The sequence below is a fragment of the Lepisma saccharinum genome, chromosome 6 (assembly GCF_977018435.1).
Source record: "Lepisma saccharinum chromosome 6, izLepSacc3.1, whole genome shotgun sequence".
Lineage (NCBI taxonomy): Eukaryota > Metazoa > Arthropoda > Insecta > Zygentoma > Lepismatidae > Lepisma > Lepisma saccharinum.
Genome location: NC_139234.1, coordinates 8678089 through 8704037, shown reverse-complemented (window position 1 = coordinate 8704037; position 25949 = coordinate 8678089). Strand labels below are relative to the sequence as shown.

Below are 25949 nucleotides of genomic sequence, written 5' to 3'. Positions count from 1 at the left end.
GGAGATAATTTTCTGCTCGCTTCTCACTCGTTAACCTCCTACAGATATAAAACAGACACACAGACATTTTAACGAAAACCACATGTGCAATGTTGCCAGAATCATGTTTCAAAAGTAGCACTCGTTCACACATTCGAAAATCCTAGCCCAACCAAAGGAGCCGTCATTTCCAACTCAATTGTTATATTGCTAAAAAGTTCTCTATACTGAATTTCAGGAAAATCGGTTGCGCAGTTTTGCTTTACTTGTTTCTCTTAAACCTGAATACCATTTACCGCCATTCCTCGTGCTCATTCAGTGATCGTCTCACCTATAATGTATCTACCTTGGATAAAAAATAAGGAATTGTTCGCACGGTGTGGCCAGATATAACGTAAATCATAATCGGGAACCAATAGAAAGGAACACATTCGTTATATTACGAAACAGCATGTCGTGCTGCAGTTTGACACCAGCGGTTATACACGCACCAAGGACTATAATTATTAGTTACAAAAATGGGAGAGAATGGGGTTGGTGAAAGATTGCTGTTATAATTTATTGCCTTGTGCGAGTCGATTGCTTAGCTTTTGTTTCTCCGGCAACTAAACTCTCGATTGAGTCACGCTGGGTGCAATACAGAAAACAACGCGAACTCACAAGCTTACATTTGATTTTTCAATTTGTCCCTCACCACAAATGCCTCAGAACCATTTTTGGGCTTAAATTGCATCGAAACTGCTATCAATATTCTGCCTTTATAATTCCAAAGGACATCTATTGTTTTCAATTAGAAAAAAAATAAAGATGCAACAGGTGTTGTGTATGAGATGAACGACTCAATAGACATTGGCGGGTTCACACACGGCCATCTTTATTAAGGCCGGAATGCTGAAATGTGGCAACGCTGTCTCGCCCTTTAAAAGATGGCCATGGTTCACCATGTTCCCCTCCCAAAATGGATATTTATTATAGATAGCATAATCGGGACTTGTTGCTTTACATTTGCACATGTATGCTTCATGTAAAATTATTTTCTTCTACTCTGCTTGTAATTCTACAGGGTGAGTCATAAGTCTCCATACAAATGGTGAAAACAGTGACTAATGTTTATTTTCCTTTTCAGGCAGGTGAACCAATGAAAAAGAGATGTCACTAACGTAGGAAGAACGGATTGACATCATTATGTTGGCTGGGGGGTGGTACCATCAGTCATGTAGCACGTACATTCAATGCAACCCACAGAACACAGATAACACATGACACCGTGGCACCTGCGTTACCCTCCTTTCATCTGTTGCTGTGATTGGTCTTACAGGCCTGCGACGGAACCTGTCCATCTGAATTGCTTGGTAAGTTTGGCCACGGTGTCATGGGTTTTCTGCGTTCTGTGTGTTGCATTGAATGTACGTGCTACATGACGGGTGGTACCACCCCCAGCCAACAGAATGATGTCAATCCGTTCTTCCTTCGTCTTTTTCATTGGTTCACCTGCCTGAAAAGGAAAAAATAAACATTAGTCACCGTTTTCACCATTTGTATTGAGACTTATGACTCACCCTATATATTAATTTATTGCGGAAGTACAATAATAAAACATCTAATACGAATATTCTCTGTGTATGTACAGTGGGATCCATGAGTATTATCGTGCAAATTGTCCATGACTATTTTCATGAACTTTTCTCTTACATTCTATGTTTTTAACCGATGGATTTTTATGTATGCTGGTGCAGAAGTTGTCAACAGCTTGTTTTGAGTTTTCTTTTAATTCTTGAAGCTCTTATTGGTTCAAATAAAGTGCACGAACATGGTGATGGACAATTTGCATGGTAATACTCATGGATCCCACTGTACAATGCTAGAATCAAATTTTAGTGGGAAAACTAATATTTTTTAATTTGTATATAATCTCTCTGTTTGTCATTCAAACAAAAATAATACATGAAATGTGCTTCTTAAATTATAAACCCTTCTTTCTAGTTATATGAAAGCAATCTGATTTCGGGATCTTTGCAATCATAAATCCTACCATCTCGAAGGACATGTCACACCATATTGGTCAATTTTTGGAAATTAATATAACGTACTACATCAATTTCCCTGCCCCTTTATCCCCATTAGTTTATCTGACCACAAATGGGCCCACACACACACACACACACACACACACACACATATATATATATATATATATATATATATATATATATATATATATATATATATATATATATGTGTGTGTGTGTGTACGAGGGTGTATTAATATGTAGAAAAATTGGCATATTATATTTCTATGATACGATGTGTATGATATGCTTACAGCATAATCTGTGCCTCTCCCAGAAAATAATTCTAGATTCGCCTATGCCTATAAATCTTCGATCACGAAATGTCCACGACTGAAGAAAGGGTGTTCTTTGTGAGCGTCCCTTCATCAATTTCATTAATCTAACCATCACTCATCCTCATCGTCGCGATTAATCAAAAGTGGAAGAAATGCGACATGAAACAAGAAAAATACATATTCATGTAGTTACATTTTAACGATATAAAATTGAAAACTTCAGGGTCTTCCAACGGTGTAGGAGGAATCGGTACCGTCTGACTAGGGACTTGATTTGTACAGCATGAGGAACTTGGGGGTAATAACCGGAAGAGGACAAAAGATCCTAAAGAGAGCGAGTCTAATCCCTAATGAACTCTTTCACAGACTACTCCGGGCGTAACTGACAGCAAGATTAAAGGAAGTCGAAACGGTTTGCTAATAAACAGTGATGTTTAGAAGCAAGCACTGGGGCTATTCGTATCTTTCCACCCGCATTACGACACAGAATCCTCAATGCCAAACGCATCCGCATTTGCCCAATTAATGTAGGTATTTTTGAAGCCCAGAATAAGAATTCTTTGATGCCAAGCGCATTCTGACAGCGGGCAGTTAGCCAATGACAAATGTTTTGTTGTTCAGCTGCCAAAGACAACCGTGGCTGGCCGACGAGCCTCTCCCGAGCCGTGACCTAGAACTTGCAAGGCGGTGAAGCCAAAATCCGTTACTTTCAGAAGAACGTTCTAATCGGTTCAGAACTTAACACTTCGAATGAGTCAACTGTAAACAAACGCTTCTGTTAAGGTCCCTTATTGTAACAAGATTTTTATACCTTCTCCGAAACACCTTCAACCCCCCTCCCTGAAATTGAGGAGGTGCTGTCAGGTCCGTAGGTTTGAGACATAACTTCAATCTTAGTCTCGAGTGATCCCTATTACCCCTACATAACTAACAGAAGACACAAAACATTTTCATATAGATGAGTAGTACAAACTGTCATAACTAACGCAGATTATTATTATTATTATGATAATTACGGCCATAAAATTGAGTTCTATAATAATTAGTTCTTAGAAGAGAGGGATCTTATACCGATGGAATAAAACAAATCACTCTCAAGAAGTTCTAAAAGGCTTAAAACTAAATTCAGGAGAATACGTTTATTTCGATGCATCACAGCATGCTTCCATTTTGTTATATCAACAAGAATGCAAAGAGAAAGAAAGATAATTAATCCTGTCATTGATGCGGGAGAGATCGTTGAATCGGTCAATTGATCCCCGCCCCTTGACAATTGCCATCGTTTAATTTCAAATTTGAAAAGAAAAAAACATAGTTTTGATATTTGGTAAGTAGTTTTCCAGAAGAATAACCGAAAAAAAAGATCAGTTATCTAGCTCGGAAAGTAGACAGTAAAATGCACGAATCAGGTCATTGGTGATTTGTTGTTTTAAGTCCACTTTATGCACAGGAAGGCTAATCGGGACTGAGGAGCCGGGTCAAATTTTCATGTTCTCATATTCTACCACTTAACCCAAGGAATAAATGATTCATCGAGTTTTCAAAGTTCCAAAAACGGAGATTTTATATGCGAGAGGTCACATAGGTGAACTTTCTGACTAAAAGTTTCGCCAAAAATTTCAACAATTTTCCCTGAACAAGGTGCCCATTCAGTGGCTAAGGGCGTAAAGTGGTGGATTTTGATCTATCCACCGAAGCTCTCCAAGTGTCCTTTCATCTATTTCCACTTATCATCATTCATCCTCATCGTCACGATTAACTAAAAGTGGCAGGGAGCCACAAAAAACAACAAAAATACAACACAACAGGTATATTAACGGCATACAATATGGAACAGCAAAGCAAACAGTTGTACCGGATATTCACTCATCCGATGTAACGTTAACGAGTACAGAGTCTGGCCAAGGACAGAGAGAACGATAATAAATTTGCAACAAAATAGTTTATTAATATAAGTTTATAATATTAATAATTGTGTTTCATAAAATTATTATTTGTATTCAATTTTATAACGGTCTCCATTCTTCCTTTCAAAATTTTCTTTAGACGTCCATGGTGATCGTCTCTTTGGCTCATATGCGTATTATTTGCATCAACATAACAGCAGTTTTCCAAATTATTATACAAATTAAACCACTAGCACGTTATTTTTCAAAATTGCGCTACTTTCAGATTTCGTGTATTGGCCGAAGTTCACGCTTAGGACTTTCTTATATTATCACCTTTAGCTTTACAGGTACTGTTAGGTCAGTACTCGAGCTTCAGTTTAATAAGGCCCGTAGCTAGAGGGGGCAGGGGGCAACCGCCCCCTGAGAGCCTGCTTTGCCCCCCTGTGAAAAATACAGAACACATTCCTACCTGGAATTCTCACTAATCTTTGCCATTATATCTTGTAATACTTGTAACGGTCGGATTGACCATTACTGGTTTTGGTATATTGTAATAATTAATTGCTGGCCAGCTACAAGGTGTAGGGTTAATTAATATGTTTCCATGAGTGTACTTTTATGTTATTATTGCATGTAAGTGTATATTATTGGATTGTGCTTTGCTGGATGTTAGATTCCCCTGTTTTTTACCTCCCCGGTTGGGGGAGCTAGCTGTCTTACAAAGGACCGTTGGCAGTGGAATTTTCCAATGCTACGGGGTCCACGTCCACGGACGTTTACCCCGACTATAAAAAGAGCCAGTGGGCTTTAGCAAAGAAACAGTGTTTCCCCATTGATCGACGAAAGAGGAACGTCTCCTCAAGTTTAGTCCACTTATGGTGGCTAGACTGGATATAACAATGTAGCATCTGGTTATGCCAGCCCCTGTTGCTGTCCCAAGTCCCCTTTTAGAAAAAGCTTTGATTATGTGGATATTTCCGGATTTGATTAATTGATGCCCAAAAGAAAGAGAGAAGGCGTAAGAAAACGCATTTGTAACGGAATATCATTTAAGTTGAGGATAGGCCCACCGAGATAGTTTTGCTAACTCGGTGGTAAGGGAAGTGCCGATGGTTATGCCATAGGTGCGAAACTATATTATTAGAGATTTGGTAATTTTGGTCTATGCAAGACACTCATGGAAACGTTCTGTAAAATATGTATATATATATAACTACGTATAATAAACCAATATATCCTACGAGAATGTTATAATTTCAAGAACTACGGTACTGTCCATTTAACCAGTTGTATATTCACTTGCTGTATATGTGTAAACGAACCAGGGACATACAAATATAAATTGTTATGTGAAACCCCCCCTTTTTGTAATTCCGGCGCAAATATAATCTGCTCGCTTGGCACCCAGGGTGAGGTGAAAGGAGAGATTGAGGGATGAAAGTAGGAAGTAATCCAGAGGGCCGGATAGAACCGAGGGATAGGGGGCGACACTTTCACATACTCTAGCAACATAACAAAGACACTTATTGATTTTGTGATTTATTAACGTGTGTAGGATTCCTTACAATGTCGTACCAGGATTGGGTGGGGGGATTCCCTTCAAGATTCAGACTTCGGGAAATAATTTCGCAATTTTCAGTGTCTAGAACAGTTGCGACATTTTGAGTAGTCTTGAATTAAAGGTGTCTAATGTGTTTGGATGTTTTCTTGGATGTGTTGGTATGAAGTTTCAACTGCTCAATTTATTGTTTCCCAAGTCTACCTTTTTGTAAAAGTGATTCTAGTGGTAGAGAGAGGGAGTGGATATTTGATTTTTGTTTCTTAGCGTGGCTTTTCTGCCACTTCTAGCTAATCGCGACAATAAGTGATGTGAAATTTATGAACAGACATTCACCCACAGTGCCGAATTACCCTTTCCCCAACCTTGGACGGAAGTCCATTCTAAGGGGGCAAACACTGAAGTAAGGAAACAAGACTAGCAGAATCTAAGAATAATAGGACAAATGAATACTCAAGATGGAATTAGTTTTCACGTGTTTCTTGCATTTTTCTTCCAGACGACCAAGGGCACTTGCAGGGGACATACAGAGGCAATTGACCCCCTCGATTTCATATTTTACATTCAGAGTGCGAATTCCCATGGCGGAATTCTCTTCCACCTTGCCACCAACAATCTTGTTCTATTCAAATTTTTCCCCCATTAAAATTTTCCGAGGGTAAGAGTTCGTGTTACAACAACAAAGATAAGCAACTAGTTTTGGACTTCAAAGATACTTTACTAAGAATAACATCATAAACACATACAAAGAAGGAATAACAAAGAATGATGTCTGCCTGTGTGTGAATGTTGCATACATCTCTTGTTCTCTCTCTCTCTTTTTCTTTCTTTAGGGCTGGTAACAGGGGTAAAAACGTACTTCTACAGTAATAGATAATATTTTAAAATTATATCAAATTGGACTACTAAGAAATGGAACCGTAGCTGCGAAGGTGGTTGTTATTGTCACCCTAGGCCCCTGGAACATAGAAATTAGACCGACCTGTACCTGTCATTTCTCCTCCACTTCTCGCCTCCCTTCGTCGGGAATAAAACATACATATTACATGTTAATTTAATAGGAAACCAATGTCTTCTTAATGTTTCTCATTTTTTGTCCCTCCACCTAGTTATCTTTAAATTGCAATCGATTTTGCAGATGTGAACAATAACACACACTTCATTAAAAATAAATAACTAAATAATATCTAACACTTACTAAAAACATTTCACCTATCTTCTAATTTCTTGACATTTTGAACCAGTCATTAAAGGAATTAATTTGCTAGTTTATAAATGTAGCAAATTAATTCGTTTATAAATATATAATAAACAAATTAATTAATGATATTAATTATTTAATAATTGACACACACACACACATATATATAACCAAGATTTTGGGCTTGGCTCCCCTTTCAAAAAAATCCTGGGTACAGGCCTGCTTTCCTGTCACTTATCACTTTTGGGGAAGGGGGGGGGGGCAAGTGCTCCTGTGTACCCTGCTATATCTGCCAATGCGACACAATATATTACAAATTCCCCCCCTACTAAGAATTCCTGGCTACGGGCCTGAGTTTAATATGGTGAAACGTTGGACACCTTGATCAAGAGCGACGCACCTTATATATCAAGGACGTATTTAGCGGGTGGGGGTCCGGAACCCCCTCCCCGAAAGACTTGCCAAGTACTAAAATTATATAATGAAACAAAACAACTACAATTCAATAATAAAATAACTACAAATAAATAATGAAAAAATACTTGTTGTTTAATCGAGGGTTATTTATATATTATTGGAAGGTAAGGAATATATTGGGATCATACGACTTTCAATGACTTTAATTACTACTCATAATAGTATGCATAAAATATTACAAAGAACTTTACTTTTCGTCATCTGGATCTAACATCCTTTTTTGATATCCAATTCTTTATCTATTTGACATTAATTTCCTTGCCAGGGTTTATTTTTTTTACAAATGTTGCCGACCTTAACTATACGTAGATAATGAATGCGTGCTGTCATATTCAGTGGCGAAGCGTAGAGTTCCTAACAGGGTAGGCACAAAAGTGCGATAATTTCCATTAGTTGCTTAAATATGTAAAAAAGAAAAAAAGGAGGGGGGCTATGTCATGGAGAGTGGTTCAATGTCCCTCCAGGCCGCTTCTTTACTTGCCAGTGGCGTGACGTTTTCAAAAGTGTTGTTACCGGCCATCAATACGATAATTATGTCTTAGACGTTCTCCTCCCACCCACCAGATGTCATCCATCTAGATGTTTGTTCATTTCGTTTTTTTATTTGTTTGTATTTTTTCAACCCCTGATTTATGCACACACCTCCAGAAAGAACTACCAATCATGGGACATCGCGAAAATCCAACGAATAGTGCTCGAGCCCTGTTGTCAATTCTTCATCGCTTTTTTCTAAATGTATTTATTTATTTTGCAATTGAGGTGAAAAGGGCTAGAACCCCTCACCCCCATAATTTTCGGGTCAGTCTGACGTTTGTGCCGTGAGCAGACGACAGAATTCCGCACTTTCAGCGAATGTCAGTTTGGTACGTTCTACTGCTGCCAACTTCGTTTGTTTTTTAGCAAGACTTCCTCGCGCCGAGGAAAACAACATTGTTATCTGTTGTCTACCTAAAGGAATGGTTGTAGTTAATGCCAGTCTTGGCTTTCTAGATAAATGAATTTCTGACACCTGTATGTGCAAGTAAACATAATTTAAATTTTGAATATTTTCGTCTCATTTGTTCTGATCTATGCTAATCGTGACGATGAGAATGTATGGAGAATGAATTAAAGATGATCAGGAAACATTGACATGACCACAATTAGATCACCTGGCTTCGTAACGTGTTAGGATGAACACTATGGGGCTTTCAAGAAAAAAACGTAAGTAAAGGTGACCTCTCTCATTCAGTGTGTATACTTCGCATCCTAGTTTGTTCTACCCCTTGTGTTAGTAGACACCTTTACGTGATAATAGAACATAGGATCCTTGTTTGGGACCCGGCAACACGACAGGTTACTATGTAACATATAAACAGGTTATAATAAATGTAGTTGCTTGAGAGAATAGAATCCCAATTTTTAGGCGCAATTCAGCTCTTTTCTGCCAATCCAAAGTGACAACACTGGCCTGTTCCGCCAGACCTGAAACAGACATGGCCTCCGCAATAACCCCATAACACTCTTTGTCCTAAACCCAAAAAAGTCTTCCCTTACATTGTACTCTCATTGACCGCCCTCTTCTCTTGTTATCCCTTCAGGGTAAACGAAACTGCCTACCTCTTCGCTTGTGTCGGCTGCATAAAAAAATGTCTGCTTGCAATATCTATTCGACGACAGTGTTAACGCATTAAATAACGTTTCAACAACTTTTAATTTTTTTAAAATTTTGCTGACACTTGCCACTGCTACTCGCAAAGGAAAATAGAGTTGAAAACATTTTAGAAGAAGGAAATATGAAAGACCAAAAGTGGGTCCTACCTTACCGATGATTACATCTTCACTCAATTAAGAACTCAATTGTTCTTGTTGTTTTTGCATTTTAGTCCAGCACTTTCTTGCATAAATCTCATCGCTGCACGACACGAATCACAAACAAAGCTCTACCGCCAAGAACCTCGCGCTCCGAGCCACGCTCCCTTGTAGCGTCCTGAGCAGGAGGCAAGTTTTCACAGAGAGGGAACAAGCGAGGGTAATCCCCGTTCACGATAAAAATAAATTATTATATTTCCAGTGAAAGGAAAACTACTTTGTAAATATAAGGCGTAGCTATCAATTTAATTTACATAATTTGGTATGAAGACTTACTTTACAAATATAAGTTCTTTAGACTTTCCGTTTACGCTACGGTGTTGGGTGAATCGACAAGACCATCAGCACTCTGACCAGAAAACGAAGTCGAACTACAGTACTCCGTAATTTTCAATTTCAATTACTCTCGTCGATGAAAGGAAGGAAAACCTAAGTTTCGTACAAAATATGGAGAATGTACAATGAAATAGAAATCTCTCTGCACGAACACAGGCTAATGTTTATATAAAATGCTGGTACACCACAAATTTCCAACCCTGGCGGAAATGCAGCGTTGCTGACATTCTGTTCGTCCTAGTGGGTAACACCGCGAGGCCGGCCTCAGGAGAACGTTATAAGCATACGTACAGTACTCGTAAGATTAGGCTTCCCGCATATACGACCGTACGACAGAATGTGAAGAGAAGAGGCCCCAGCAGATGTGCCTCACTCCGTGGAAAGTTCGTATACTGAACAGGGTTAGAATTTTTTTGTAATTATCATAAATGAAAATTCCAAACTTTTCCATTGCATTACATGTGTTTTGACGAAATAAGTAAATACAACTTTAAAAGAGTAATGGCGTGGGTAGGCCCGGCCTCCTGGCCTCATAGGACGCTTCGCCACTGGTCATATTACTATTCTTATACCATACTTTAAGCTATTCATGCAATAAAAATATATTAATTAATTTGAATATTAATATAATTATTTTAATTTAAACATTATTCTTGTTATTATCATTATTTTGAGACTTTTGGTTTGGACACCCCCCCCCCCCTTCCCGAAATATATTTCTAGATACGTGCCTGCCTTCCGCCTTGTCAGACCTAATTATACACTGCAATGAATCCTGCCTGTACTTTGAATACGAACTACACCAAGTATTTTTGTAGAAACTACATTTCTTTATTTTCTTTTCCTTTTTTAGAGAGGCGCCACTGCATGTTGGCAGAAGACTGCCTCTCGTTTCTAAAAATTACGTGTTGGGTATGTCTTGATGTCCATCCCCCACAAGTCCGTTAGAACTTGTGCGCCATCAACGGCGAACACCCTTTTTTGGTGAAAGAGCTTACAAAACCTTCTTTATACTATTTCTCCGAAAATATAACTGAGAGAGTTTCAGGTATGGTTCCTTCTATAGCCTAATAAAAAAGAAAAAAGAAGTTGAAATGTAATTTGGATATTATACAACATTTCCTTGTAATTTTACATTGCGATACGCTGAACTTACAGTGAAAAATGTATCCACAGAATAGAATTTTACCACCTTGAATGTGGTGCTGCCATCTACTGAGAATCTGGCGTACTAGGATAAAATTATAAACGAGGTAATAGACGTTGACGACTTGTGGTTTAAAATTGAACCCGAATCACTGTAACATGCCGCCACCAAGAACAGAACCCAGAAGGCGTCGATTACAAGGCGATGCTTATCGAAGAAGTCCCTCGTAATACCACGCTAGATCTTGGCAGGAGGCAGTAAATTCGATTTCGGAGATTATTTTCCGTTCGAAAAATCGCTAAGATATTCCAAATTATTAAAATTTTGTGTGTTGCGAATTTCCCCTAGTGCAGCGATTCTAAACTTGTGGTCCTCAAACTGCCATACCCTCTTGAGTCCGCGAAGTCTTGCAAATGTTGAGGAACTTCGTCTCACGAATGTTCGCGTAGACTGATATAATTATTAAACAGATCGATATAAAAAATATGTGTTCCCGGATTGCTAGAGGCAAAAACTTGACAATGTTCTTATCATTTTCGTTAATATCAGAGACTGTTTACAAAGTTTCTTAATATAAAATCCACTATACCTGTACATGGTTGAGGAGTGGCGTGCCCAATGGGGGGGTTGATGGGGTTATAACCCCCCCCCCCCTTTCGCCCAGTATTCCTAAAAACAAGAACGCTCAAAGGTAGGAAAATATGACAAAATGAGGGCTGACTACCAAGAAAAAGTATACATAGCCCCTCCCTTTCGAAAATCCTGGCCACGCCACTGTGCTTGAGCTAATATTAAGGAACAGTTACTGGAGAAAAAGTTCGCTTCTCTCAATCTCGCTCTGGCTGAATGAATGCATGACGAAGTGACCGTAATGTTTTTCTTCTCCTTCTTTTGCATTACACGTGTGCCTCTTGTAATCAAGGAATCTCGGGTTCGATACCCGGTGGAGGCATATAGCGGTTGCGAACCGATCCGACTTCATCCAGTCCCGGTTAGCCAATCTCAACATAAAGAGAACTTGAAACGCTGACTAATGTTTTGACATTAGATATGTGCACCAGAGAACTGTTGCTCGCCGTAATAAATTATTGTATTGTATTATCTTTAGTTTTTCTGCCACCTTTGACTAATCGCGACGATGAGGATGAGCGATGATTAGATTAAATTGATGAATGGGGTACCCGTAAAGAACATCCAGTCCCGGCCAGAACTGAGCTGCTGAGAGGGTCCTCGTTTTATACCTGATTTTACCCTGCCGCTGTTTTACTGTATGGAATTGTCCCTGCCAGTGCTACTGTTGCTTCTGAAACACTCATTAAGGCATACTGAACTAACCTATCCTGGATTCGTCCGATTTTTCACTGAAATTTCTACGTAGTGCATCTGCGTGTGGCAAATCATAAGGTAATACACATATCCACGATAGGAGAAAATTCAATTCGAAAACTGCTCTTTCCTCTCTCTTTTTAATATAAGGAAATCACAATACATGTAAACTGCACAGGGAATGTTCAAGTGTAAAGAGGATGGGGCCAGGCACGTATTTAGAAATACATTTCGGGAGGGGGGGGGGCGAACCAAGTATCTAATAATAATAATGTTTAAATTAATATAATAACTATATTATAATAATAATAATATTAATATGTACATTAATTAACATCTTAATATTATTACATTAATTATTGCATTATCTAGCGTACGTGTAGTTAAGATTGCCAAATTCTATAAAAACAACTGCTCTGGCAATGAAATTACATATCAAATAGATAAAGAATTGAATATTTATGGAAAAACAAAAGATGATAATGTACCCAGTTGACAAGTAAAGTTCTTAGATTAATATTTTATGCATAAGGTCCATAAATCATCTTTGGTACTGTAATTTAAAGCAGTATGATCCCAACTAATCCTTGCCTTCCACTAAGGGGAAGAAAACTCGATTATACAAAAAAAAAAAGTAAAAAGTATATTTTCAATATTTAATTTTAGTACTAGGTAATTCTCTCGGGTGAGGGGGGTCCGGACCCCCTAAATACGTCCTTGGTTGGGGTTTCACTCAGCTAGGAGCATCATCCAGTCAGATGGAGAATTCACATTTCGTACATCTGAGCACTTGTCGAAGAGTGGAAGAATGCATCACTTCCTGTCACCCGGATTTCCGGCTGTAATACTGGTACGTCTCCTCAGACGACTCTCTCTCTCTGAGGCGAAGATATAGTACAAGCAATGCAAGCACTGCTTGCATTATTCGAATATCATTTAATGTACTTAATGTTTTAGCCTTATTTCGTTTCCATCGCACTCGATTTCGCGAAAAATTACGGCCGCAAACTCCCTCAGCAGCTCTGTAGCAAGCACCAGCCTCAATGCTTGCGGCTGCTCTGCGGGAAAATAACGCACCCGAAGGAGTCACATGGCGAAGCGTGAAATTCGAGTGGAACCCGTCCACAACGCTTATACCAAAAGCTCTGCTTGCTGAGCTTGCGTGATTCCCGAAAATAGCCGAGCTCAACCGAAAGCAGAAGGATATATTACCACCAGAAACTACGAGTAAAGAATTTGTGTCTTCATGAACACGTAAACAAGATCGCGAATTTAAAAATAATTCTTAGTCATAAAATAACTAAAATAAGTTATTATCATTGTTCTAAATTCCATATATATATCATTTTATATTACAATTTATTTTAGATTTCGCGAATTGTAAAACGCGTAAAAAAATGGATATTGGGAGTTCGAGCGAGATGGTAAAGGGCGGGGGTTTGTGTTTCCAGGAAGTGAAATGTCTGCACCCCCGTGAAGAGTTTCCCCAGGGAGGGAGGGAAGATTCGACGGACCTTGGTCTGCACCCTGTGTCCAGCTCGGTCCAGCTCAAATTACGTCGAAAGTGTTGACCGCACCAGTGTTTGCAACTGCCTAATTATTTACACAGTAATTCAAGTGAGCTGTTTCACAAATTTTACAACCACATTCAATAAATTGACTGCTTTTGAATAAAACTTGGGGTGAAAATAAAGCTATCTAAAAAGAACTCTCTGCTGATATTTACACAGCACAATTAAATCGTATACATTGTACACATTATGAACACAAGAACATGTTTTAAGTTTTATTATTATGACACAAGTGGTGCTCCCAGGATTTTTTGTAGTAGTCTCCTCATTTTGTCATCTTTTCCTGCCTTTGACTTTCCTTTTCTTAGGAATACTGGGCCAAAGGGGGGCCAACCCTCCCCCAGCCGCCCGACCCTGTGGCCGAGTGGTTAGCACATCGCGCTGCGACGCCAAGGGTCCCGGGTTCGAATCCCGGTCGGGCTTGGTTGTTTGTGAATGTCCATTCATCAATTTCATCATTTCATCACTCATCCCCATCTTCGCAAATTAGCCAAGAGGCACAAAACGCGAAGTAAAATAAACTAAATCAATCAATCAATCAAAAACCTCCCCCGGCCCCGGCTCTGTATGACACTTTATTACTTAAATATTATGTATATACTCTTTCTGCTGTAATGATTCTGATTCCACCACTTAATTTCTATCTCCATACTGATATATCTTTCCTTCCCATGAGGGATAAAATTAAGGAAATAGGTTGGTATCACTTTCGGTCGTTTCAGAGATTTCCAAAGTGATCTTGCGTGGATGCTTTCCAGTTGTGGAAAGAGCATGGGAGTGTCTTCACGTTTTGAGAACCTTGAGGCCCTAAGATTTGTTGAATTGTTCGATAGCGGGAAATTTCCTATATATGCAAAGGAGTTTGGAATTTATTGTGGTGAGTACATCGTCTATGCATGTGTTTCTTTGGTTTGAAATGAAATTTTTAAAGTTTGTGTTTAACTTTTTATTTTAATGTTTGACTCCGAATGCGATTTTTAGGGTGCCCACAAATCCTAAATTACAATCACGCAGTGTAAATTAAATAAATGAGTTATTTTACCTAAATCCGTTTGGTCACAGTTTGCCCACATTAAAAAATAATGAACAAATAAAAGTACTAATAAATAAATAAGAAATTACGTACCCCTTTACTCGTATGCGGAAAGTTCGCATATGTAAGACGTTTACTACCATACGAATAACGTTACCTGGAATTTCGAAAGTAAATGTGACGTTTGAGGATCATATGGTTTATTTTTAGAACCGTCATTTTATTATGATATTTTGACAAATCCAGCGACCGGGCCAATGAGGCTATAAACCTTTAATCCCCCTCTTGGCGTGCCATTGTACTACATGTTTTGTTGTACTGAAACATTGCTTGCCTCCTTCGTAAGACTACGCTTCGCTACTGCTCCACACACACACACACACGAAGTCAACACGGCGGAAACTGGGAGAATCATTTGAAGCTATTTCTGACCCATCCCTCTCTAGCATGTATCGCTAGTAAGGGGAAAACAAAACACGACGCAAATCTTCTTTAATACCCTTATCTCCTCTTCTGTCCTGGGCTGCAGCCAACGGCCCCCCTCTCTCGGTGATCCTCACCTCCGGGGAGAGAGGGGGTGGGGGCCTGTGCAACAAAATAAAGGCTTCCTACAAACAAAAGTACTTGAAATTACGACACGTCTTCAAAGAGCTTCCCTGTGTACAGTGGAGCTCAAACATAATCGAATTGGCCATCAACACAAGACTGTGTGTGTGTGTATGAGAATATGTGTGTGTGAGAGAGAGACAGACAGACTTTCACTAGCCCATAGCCATTAAAATTACACTTCCTTCATTTTATTTCTTACTTACAAAACTAGAGTTAAGGTACACCCAACCGCGAAAGAAACAGTAGACGAGTTATCCACCACCATTTTCATTCGGTCTGTATTACACAATGTGATAACAATGAATTGAAATAATGACGTCAATAAGCAGAGAACAATGACTGCTTCGAACCAACGTAGTTTCATTCCTTAAAACAACACAGGATGCAGAATAAAAAAGTAATGAAAATAGTGGTGGACAATTTGCCTACCATTATCTTTGCCGTTGACTGTACAGGCCTTTTCTTCCATTCAACCATTTATGCTTTGTAGAAATACAATAAATATGTAAATATAATTCTATAATCAGACACACATTCATCATATAAAATGTAAAAATACATTGAAATACAAAAGAACATATTCACCAGATTGCAGTGACAATAAAATACTTTTGTAATGAGTTTCAGTATAACTATGAGCTTGATTAAGTTAATTGTACATTCAGTTCAATTTCATCTTGAAAACAATTATTAAAACATTAATGTTAATTTGTGCATAGAAATTGTTGTGTTTTTGTTATTTTATATAGAATTTGTGTGTTCGGCCAATTACGATGAATTCATCTACTCCGTAGTTTCATGGCTGACACTTTCGTCTTGTAATCCAGAGGTCCCGGGTTCATTTTCCATTGGATACATTGCATAGGGGCTCAAATTTCAAATTTAAAACCTGCATACACTCCCGATTAGGGTATCTGAGCATAGACTGGACTTAAAATGTTGAAACTTTTTTTTTTAAGTTTGCAAGTTCTCTCCTCTGTGACAATATATTGGAAGTATGAGGTATTTATGGAGCTGCAGTAGTCTAGTCAGTTCGGTGTCTGACTCCCACATGGGAGAACTGGGTTCGATTTTCATGGTGGTTCAATGTAAGAATTTTTGTGGCCTTGACCCAGCATAAAGTGGCTCTGATGTTAAGGTGGGGAAAGGGGGGAAAGACAGCTGGAGTGTGGTGTGCCAAGATAGAGAAAGTGTGGGTTTCTATAGCCACATAATTTAATGTAATCATGAAGCAATTATGTGTTGATTATAAATATCACATTAATGGGATTGAAGAGAACAAGCTTGTCAACTGACAAAATAAATTTCCTAAATACTGTTTTACAATTATTTGTTTGATTTTTATTTAGATATATCAAATGAAATGTTTACACTATCAATGGAAGAGGTTTGGACTAGGGATGGGCAGATTCGAATCTTTGAAGACTCTGATGATTGACATCAGGAAATGGAACTTGGAACACTCATCCACTTTGTTTTGTGAGGTTTGTCAACTGAACTGTCAACAAAGACAGCAGTGTACCCCATTGTGGAGGGGAGATTTGGTAGGGGGTTATAACCTTTCCCCTCCCTTTCACCTGCTATTCCTAAAAAAAATGCTAGAAAAAATGGCGAAATAGAGGACTTACTACCAAAAAAGAAGCATTCAAACATTCAAACATTTTGGGTAAGAATATTTGGTGTCAAATTAAAGTGGCTAAAAATATTGATGGGCATTTTGTAGCCACATATCTCTGAAACTGACTGTACAATCAGCAGCAAAGATGACAGTAGGAAAATTGTCCATGCTTTCATACTTTTTTTTTTAACACTTCTGAACTTCTTATTTGACTACCTTGAAAAAATTAGAAGTCCTACATTTGTAAAATTGGCAACACAGCATTTCACAGCCAAGAGATAGTAGCCAACTTTAAGACAGATTCTCCTACTAAATGAAAAGAGAAAAAAACTGTTGTGAAAAATTTACATTCTCACATTCCATGAAGTTAGAAGCTATAAGTCAGTAATATCATACACAGTCAGACAGAATTCGTAATTAGAATTAAGAATGTTGGATGACATCTATGATTCTTTATATTCATATTGAAAAGTGAAATTTATTGAGGTATGAAATTCTGAACCAGTTTTGCTCCACGAATATTGTCAAATTTGAACACAAAGAAACAAGTTTCTAAGGATTTGGACAAAATTTGAGTTAAAATACCTTGCACAATTCCAGACATTTGTGTAAAGTGCAACTTTTCCATGATCTATGATGAAAAATCATTCGAAGCATGGGCAGGTGGTTGCTTTTACAAACATCAAGTTGTATTAGAACTCCTACTAAGCAGTTTGTCTACCAACATGAACAGCAGGGTCTAGAGAGATGATGTTTGTTTGTGAAGTTGAAAGTCTTCTTGACAGAAACTTTTTCAGAAGTTAGAGTGCCTCGAACGAAATTGTTATCTGGGAAATTTCCATAGATCTCTCTGCAATTCACAGGTTATGACAGAGTGAGAGTTCCATAATTTCTGGGAAGACATTTGCAAAAGGTGATACACTCAGATGCCACTTAGTTTGATTGAGTTTATTTAACAATGAATGATTTGGTTTATTTTACTTCTCATTCTGCCACTTTTGGTCAATTGTGATGATGAGGATGAATGATGATGTGATGAAATTGATGAAGGGACAATGACAAACAAACAAGTCCCATAGAGGATTAGTATACTGGCCATGAATCTACATGTCAGAGCCTCATTGGTCTGCAAAATCCAGTCCAGGATATACTACATGCAAGTGACATTGATGTTTGGGTGTCTATGCACAGAAAGGCTAATCTGGATCCAAAGCACTATGTGCCATCCATCACCTGGTATTGAACTATGAACCCCTTGATTACAAGCAAGACAACGATGTTACTACTACGCTATCAAGGCCAGATGCAACTTAGAATGTGCAGAATCATGTGAAGTAGCATAAATTCTGAGGTGAGCAGTTTCAGATATTGAATTTCAGCTGTAATTATCATGAGACCTACTTGACATTCAAACTGGTTTAGGTGCACAGAAAAGGGCACAGACAACAAGTAAATATTAAGGAGAATTACTTCCTACATCCTGTTTAAGAATAAATATTTATGATACATAAATTACTCATAATGTGTGCTAATGCAACTTAAAAAATACAACTCACTTCAGAAGTGCAAGTTTCTGCAACCCAAAAAGAGTTGCAAAACTAGTCAATGAATACTCATAATTTTAAGAAAAAATAAAACAATACATTGCTTGTCTGCTGGATCTATTTTAAAAAATACATGAGCATTAGCAGGTATTTTCAGAAATTTTCAACATTATTTGCAATAAATGTTTGTAACATAATGCACTGAAAGATAATTTATACTGTTATTGTGCACCCAGCTAAAATTACAATTAACCCTCCCCCCTCCCACGTTGGCATATTCATGAGTAGACCTCAAATTTTTAGGTTCTAAAAAGTGTGCCTTTAGGTTCATAAAATAGGTTCTAAAATCCTAAAATAGGCCATAATAGTTAAATTAGGCTCGAAAATCCTAAAGTAGGTTCCAAAAAAACTGATTAGGCACAATAGTCAAAACAAAATTTCAAAAGATCCGTAAGAAATTTTGATAGTTATACATATGGACCAAACATTAATTTTCTAACCAAATTTTCATTTGTATACATCATTTTCAAAGTTATCAACAAATTATTGTATTGTGCTGTTAACAAAATATACTTGACGATATGAAGAATGAATTACGTATGTATAATTTGCTGCACAATATGAGAGTGGTTACTCACTGGGAATTCCTTGAATTCCTGGAATTATTGGCTCCAGGAATTATGCGTGAATTTTTCTCCATAGACGTGAAAAATTGCAACTTTTATTAATCCAAATCCCGCTGAATTGAATGCCTGAGGCAAGTTTTTCACAGTTTAGATTTTATTTTTATCAAGGAAGGAAAAGAAAATAAATTTACGTACAAATAAAACATTCTGTCAATCAATTTACTTTGTTGGTGCCCTTTGCAGAACAATCTATCTTACAGACAGAAGATTATTGCAAGATATTGAAGTTGATTAGGTAAATTCCAGTTTGAATTTCTTGTACAATTAAAAAAAAATCGTATATCCCCTATCATTTGAGACTTTTGTTTGTAGACGTATTTTGATTCTGAGTGTGTAAAATGGCAAATTTAAACTTCGCACCTTATATTGAATATTTTATATATAGGCTATACTGTATAATTGAATTTAATTAGAATTTTTGGATGCATTAGAATCACATGGACCCTTACATTTTTAATACATTTGCATGTGTATACGTGTGGGTGGTTAGAGGCAGTAATACATAAGGTTGAAATAGAGAAAACATCTGCTTGTACCCTTGATTTTTTGGAAAGTTCGCTTTGAAAACTGGTAATTATCGTTACCCCCACACTCCCTATACGCCTTCATGGCGTGGTGCTAAGCACAGGGGAGCACTTTACTTTATACTTGAATATTATCAGAGTCCTAGAGTGGCCAGGCCACCCTCAATACATAACAATCTTTTTCATGTTATCCGCAGTAAAACTCCACCTCTTATCAGTGAGGATCATCTTACTTGCTGAAAATGATCTTTCAACAAAAACAGTCAGTGGTGCAAATTTCAATGCTGAAACATTACTTGGCAAGGCGTGAATACCACAAAGCACCGAAATGATGCAAAAGTGAGCAAGACCACACGGATGAGAAGCTTGTACTTCAGGGTTTGCCTGTGCAGGTAACAGTGCAGACAGACATTTCACTTTGTATCTTAAAAATATCATGGAGGGAGGGAAATCGACAGAAAGTATGTTTCAAACAATTTAGCCATTGAATTTTTTCGGTACGAAACCGAGCAACTAAAAAAAGGTTTGATTTAGGCACATACACCTAAAAAGGTTCTAACAAGCAAAATAGGTTATTTTAGGCACTATAAAACTTCATCAGTTTTTTTTAGTTTTTAATGAAATGCTGACATAACTTGTTATTTCTTATTTACCTGCACAGGAAAAAATAGGTTAAAAACCTCTATTCATGAGGAACGAAACTTTGGGGTGGAAAAATATACATTACAATTTAAAGGCCTATGTTATTCAAGTAGTAAAATTTGTAAGTGGAAAATTGTCTTTGATGGCCAGCGGCAGCGCAGGAATTGATCATCTAGAGCCATTTAAATTTAGGGGGTGCAACGTTGAAAATAACGAAAATATGAAACATGCATGCATGTAGCCACTAAATCAAATACCAATGACCTTTTAGTAGGCATCTATAATAACATGCCAATGAAACTGTAGAATGCTAGCGACTTGCTTCATTTTGCTTGATTTTAGCACAACAATGACATGTTTGGAAATCTGAAAGGAACAGCCTGTTCAAGGTAGGACAATGCTATACATGAATGACCGGAGGATTTTCCCAAGTACAATAACAGCAGCGTCACTTCAATACCTAACATTCGGCGCTCAATATGACAATGGCATATAATTGATTGATTTGGTTTATTTTACTCCATTTTTCAGCCACTTTTGGCTAATTGCGAAAATAAAAATGAAGGATGATATGATGAAATTGATGAAAGGACAGTCACAAAGAACACCCATGCCCAGCAAGGGAATCGAACCCGGGACCCCTTGGCATGGCAGCACGCTGTGCTAACAACTCCACCATGGATACCACCATGACATGACATAATAGCCCCATCTAGTTGGCTGCAATTTTTGACTCGCTTTGACTCTCTTTGCACCAAAGTGTCTAGTTGGTTGCACGGTGCAATACTGAGTCATCTAGTTTGTTGATTTCGAGTCAAGTAGTGTATTTGGTGTCCTGCACTACCTTCCGGACCAGTGAAGGGATGGTGTATGATCATGTGGTGTGTGCTAACTAATCAAATGACCGTTTAAAGCAGCAGACAAGCATTTGTTGAATATTCTGAACTCGAACACCGCTCTCCATCTAGTTGGTTGAACGTAATTTCCTTGCACCACTCTGACACTGAATACACCTGGACTGCACCGAGTGTAAAAAAGTGCAGCCAACTAGACGGGGCTAATATGACACTCTAAGAGTTAGTAATTTCGGTTTAACGTAGGTTTTGAAAATGGGGTGCGGGAGAAAATTAAGGGGTGCTCTCTGGCACAGCCCCTGTTGAAGACCATAAGAGTAACGATGGACATGCCAATATATAAAAATAATTACAAAAGTGGCTTTTCATTACATGAAATTAGTATTACTATGCCAGATTCGTCAAGTCCCATGCTATATATCTGTTACAGAAGGTAAAGAATCAGATTATGAAGGCTTTTATGGAATATGTATTGAACACAAACACTTCAGGATTAAGCTTCACTGTACTTTCATATGTTTGTATGATTTGGTTTATTTTACTTCGCATTTCTGTCACTTCGGACTAATTATGAAGATGAGGATGAGTGATGATATGATGAAATTGATAAAGGAACATTCACAAATAACATGCACATGTTGTGATTCAAACCACTGGTTGTAGCTAGTTGTGTTCACCACTTCAACACAAAGATCAGTATATTTTCATATGTGTTAAATATTAATGTTTATTTACATTTTATACCATTTCAGTTTTATATCCAAAACACTATTTCTACCACAAAAAATGTAATGCTTTAGAAACCACTTGTATTGCAATATGTCCCATTTTGACCGGGACAGTCCCGTTTCAGAGGTGTGTCCCATATTATTAAAAAGCCACTATTTGTTGAAAATTGAAAGTCAAGTCTAATATGAGACACATTTCATGCTAAAAATGATGTTTTGTATGTGTTCCATTATCTGTAGAGGAGTGAATAAGCATGCAGATTCTTTACGTAATTGCAACAAGAATTTTAATTTCCTGCATCATGACAACTCAAAAGAAAAATCTAGAGTTGTGTATGTCTGATATGTGGAGCAAGGGTTTAGTGAAGATTTAAGTCGGTAACCTGTCTGACTACCATGCTAAAGGTCCCGGGTTCGATCCCCGGCCGGTTCAAATCCGGGAACTTTTCTAACGTTGGAAGCAGCCCCGGCGCCCACCCAGCATCGAATAACATGGGTACCTGGGGGAAACCCTGGGGGGTAAAGGCGGTCAGGGGCGTGATGCTGATCACATCACCCCCACTCACGACCGGATCAAGAAAGTGTGGGGCGTTACCCCCACACCCCCTATACGCCTTCATGGTGTGGTGCTATGCACAGGGGAGAGCTTTACCTTTTTTTTACCTGGGTATTACTCAACTTCAACATAAAGGTTGATCAGAAAAGATGCAAAATGCTATTTAAAGTCGTACCGAGATTACAATAATTAATATCTTTTAAAAATGGGAGATCATAATTCATTTATTTTTTGTGATGTATCAATTATGTAACCCATCCTTTAATATATAATAAAAACATGTTAATAATAACAAAAATTTGATGATTAGGCTTAACAGATTTTTCATGAAACGAAAAAAAAAGGGGGGTAAAATGACCCTCTTGGGATGTACTGTTTTTTGGTTAATAATTATGGTCACCCTAGCAATATGCATACATTTTTTTCGAGACATGTGAATTTATCGAAAACACAGTACTAACATGATTCTCTTGAACATGTAAGCATTTTGCTTGTAAGTTAACACAATTGCTTGTCTAGGTCACTTGAACCAAAAACGAGGTAATGGTTGAGATTGTTTTATGATATTTTTTTTTCAAATTCTCCTAGCAGGAAGACTAATGATCATAGAATTTTGGCAATCATTGTTACACGAAATTTGAACCTTCCTTAAAGTAATGCCCATGGATTTCGAAAAAAAGTTATTTATGTTGAAAAAAAAAAACAAATTAGTATGCAAGCATCCACACTTCCCATGGACAATGTATTTTCTATTGACAAGCGACTGTAAGTATCGTAGATTAGTGGAAATTAATGTAGAAGTAAATCGGAACCTTAGTAGAATGCATTTAGGGACTTTCTTTTAATGCTGAGAACAAAACTTTGCCTGCCTAACCTAACTACGAAAGCACATATTGAACAAAATCTACGTCTGTGAAGTACAAAATCTTAAGTAATCATTAAAACTCTGCAGTGTGTGTTAACAGAAGTAAATCGAAATCGAACCATGTTAAAATTGCATCGTGCCATGATGAAATCGCAATAAAGAAAAAGGAACTTGGGCGGAAAACGAAAACAAATGCAGCACAAACAACGTATTGTTGATGGATGGATTGGGCAATACATAAGATTTGGCAATACTTCATGTCAACCTTAACGACTTATTATGACGTTAAACTGTCCAAAAGATGTGTCTGAGGTTGAGAGCATATATACATTATTACAGTGCATGAACTTTAATCAAGTAACGGGAGAATAAATCTCCCTTGCACTATTCGCCTTTGGTTTTTCTCAGGATGAAACACGGAAATTTCTTCTCACTCTTTAGATATACTATCACATACATGTTCTTCTATCGGAGGACTCAGCTGTTCGTGAATCAAATTACTTTATTATGTGAATTAAATTACTGTATTTACTTTGGTTACCTTATCGTGTTGGGAACGGATACGCCCTTCTCGTGTCAGTATGTTGGACTTTTATTTACATTTCTCTTAAAACTTGTATGCAATGGTACGATCACCCTTGCCTTTTCCAAAACATTTTATTTTTTACACGAAAGAATTGTAATATTAATCTCAGCGATAATAATAATTAGCAATCAGGCGTTTGTTGACATTGACAAAACACAATCGAATTTTTAAACACACGTGCCAATTACGTTTCACTTACCTAAATCATCCATCGTAGCAGGTGGTTCCGACGGACCCGGCAATCCGTTTACTCTTGATGATTATTTAGTCGATATTCAGTCACACTCTCACAAAACACTACGAAAAACACATTTCTCACTAGAACAATAACAAACTAACTTTGTTTCAAGATAAACATGGCGGTCGCGCATGGCCATCCAAAGTGCGCATTCCTTTTTCACTATTACGAAATGCGTGTTCCGTGTAAATATTTGCACTCGGCAATTGAACGTGATAAGCCACAGAGTAACACGTACACCCAACAGCAAAAGAAACAGTAGGCGAATTGACCATCACCATTTTCATTCAGTCTGTGTTACACAATGTGATGATAATGAATTGAAATAGACATTAATAATCAGAGGGCAATAACTATTTCGAATCACCATAATTTCATTCCTTAAAACAGCCCAGGATAAAAGTAATGAAAATAGTGATGAACAATTTGCCTACCACATTATCTTTGCCGTTGACTGTACAGTGGTAAATAAAGAGGCAAAAACTTCGACATGTGGATGATTTGTTACAAATATTTATTTTACACTGTGGTATTTTCTCAGATATTTGGAAAGCTATAATTGTTAATGAAAAATGCTAGTGCACACCCATTGTTTGTCTTTAAAAAGTCCACGGATTTAATTTCTCCATTTGTGATGTAATCAATGAAGGTCTGTTGGTCTCTGCCCTTCCAGAAAAACAATACTCTATAACAACCGGGGGAAGCAGACGACTTTTGCGGTAACTGGGGCGACACTAGAACTGCGGTGGCAGGCGGACGAAACTCGAATTCCAGGATTTGCGAGAATCTCGGAACTTGTGTGAATATCGGGAACTATGAGAATCTCGGAGAGCCTACGCGTTACCGACGCAAAGAGTTTTGAATTTAACTTGCAACGTCTTCATATCGTTGAACCTGCAGCGAGTTTTTTTTATATAGTGTTTGCCGATTTTCCTCGAGTTTGTTTGTTCTTTGGTGGATTTGTATCTTTCAAACATGTTACGTAATGCAGCTAGAAGTCGAGAGTTCTCAAATTTTTAAATTTCCGAAGATCTGGCAAGGTATGTACGATAAAAATTTATATATTTTTTTCTATGTAGAATTAGTTTCAGAAATTTATCTAACTCTGAAAGTTATTTTTACAACTATGCCTGATACCATTGAACGTACAGTAAAAATAATATTTATTTTGCCTAATTTCATGTTCACCTCGTGCTTGGAGGTGTACTAGCTCGAAACAGCCTTTCTTTCTAGTAAAAGTCGAATCTTGCAACAAAATTGAGGGTGGGCTTATGTTTCCGTTATTGTCTAAAAAGAAAGCTGTGTGTACAGTCACGGCACGATGTAATTTTTGAATAAATGCCAAGTGTTTCGTCTGTTTTGTCCATAATTGCACCACGTAAAAAAATACAAAAAAAACTGCCTTGTATATTTCCTCTATCATCGAAAGTTGCATATATTGGCTAATTTTAAATTCTACCATGTATACTTGTGTTTAGTCAAGGCTTGCATGAGATGGTGATAATGAAATTGGTTGTGTGATGCTTTCTGCAAATTATCTTCACACATCTCTCTCTACTTTTGTGCCCAGCTTGCAATGTTGGCTTATGATGCAAGGAGGAACAACTCCCTCATTTTTCAACAAAAATGGAGAGGAAAGATGTTTGTGGGCAAACATATGTATGGTAATCTGGGGGAATTTTTTATGTCTTTGTAATTAAATTCATTATTATTTGTGCTATGTGCTTGACTTTTTAAACTTCAAAACTAATAAACATTTGTTCTTATTTTCAGATTTGCATCTG

The 25949-nt window shown here is 37.6% G+C and overlaps 1 protein-coding gene and 1 non-coding gene across 2 annotated transcripts in view; both read right to left on the bottom strand.

The window, feature by feature from the left end:
• Positions 1–24329, bottom strand: part of Pax (paxillin) — a 153351-nt gene extending 129022 nt beyond the window's left edge. The window contains exon 1 of the mRNA XM_083123455.1: positions 24127–24329. Coding sequence (XP_082979581.1) covers positions 24127–24139 — 13 coding nt within the window. The 5' untranslated portion in view covers positions 24140–24329. The remainder of the gene's footprint in view (positions 1–24126) is intronic.
• LOC145989514 (U11 spliceosomal RNA) lies at positions 10492–10620 on the bottom strand. The gene has a single exon (XR_014441875.1). It is a non-coding gene; the product is annotated as a U11 spliceosomal RNA (small nuclear RNA).
• Positions 24330–25949: the final 1620 nt, after the last annotated feature.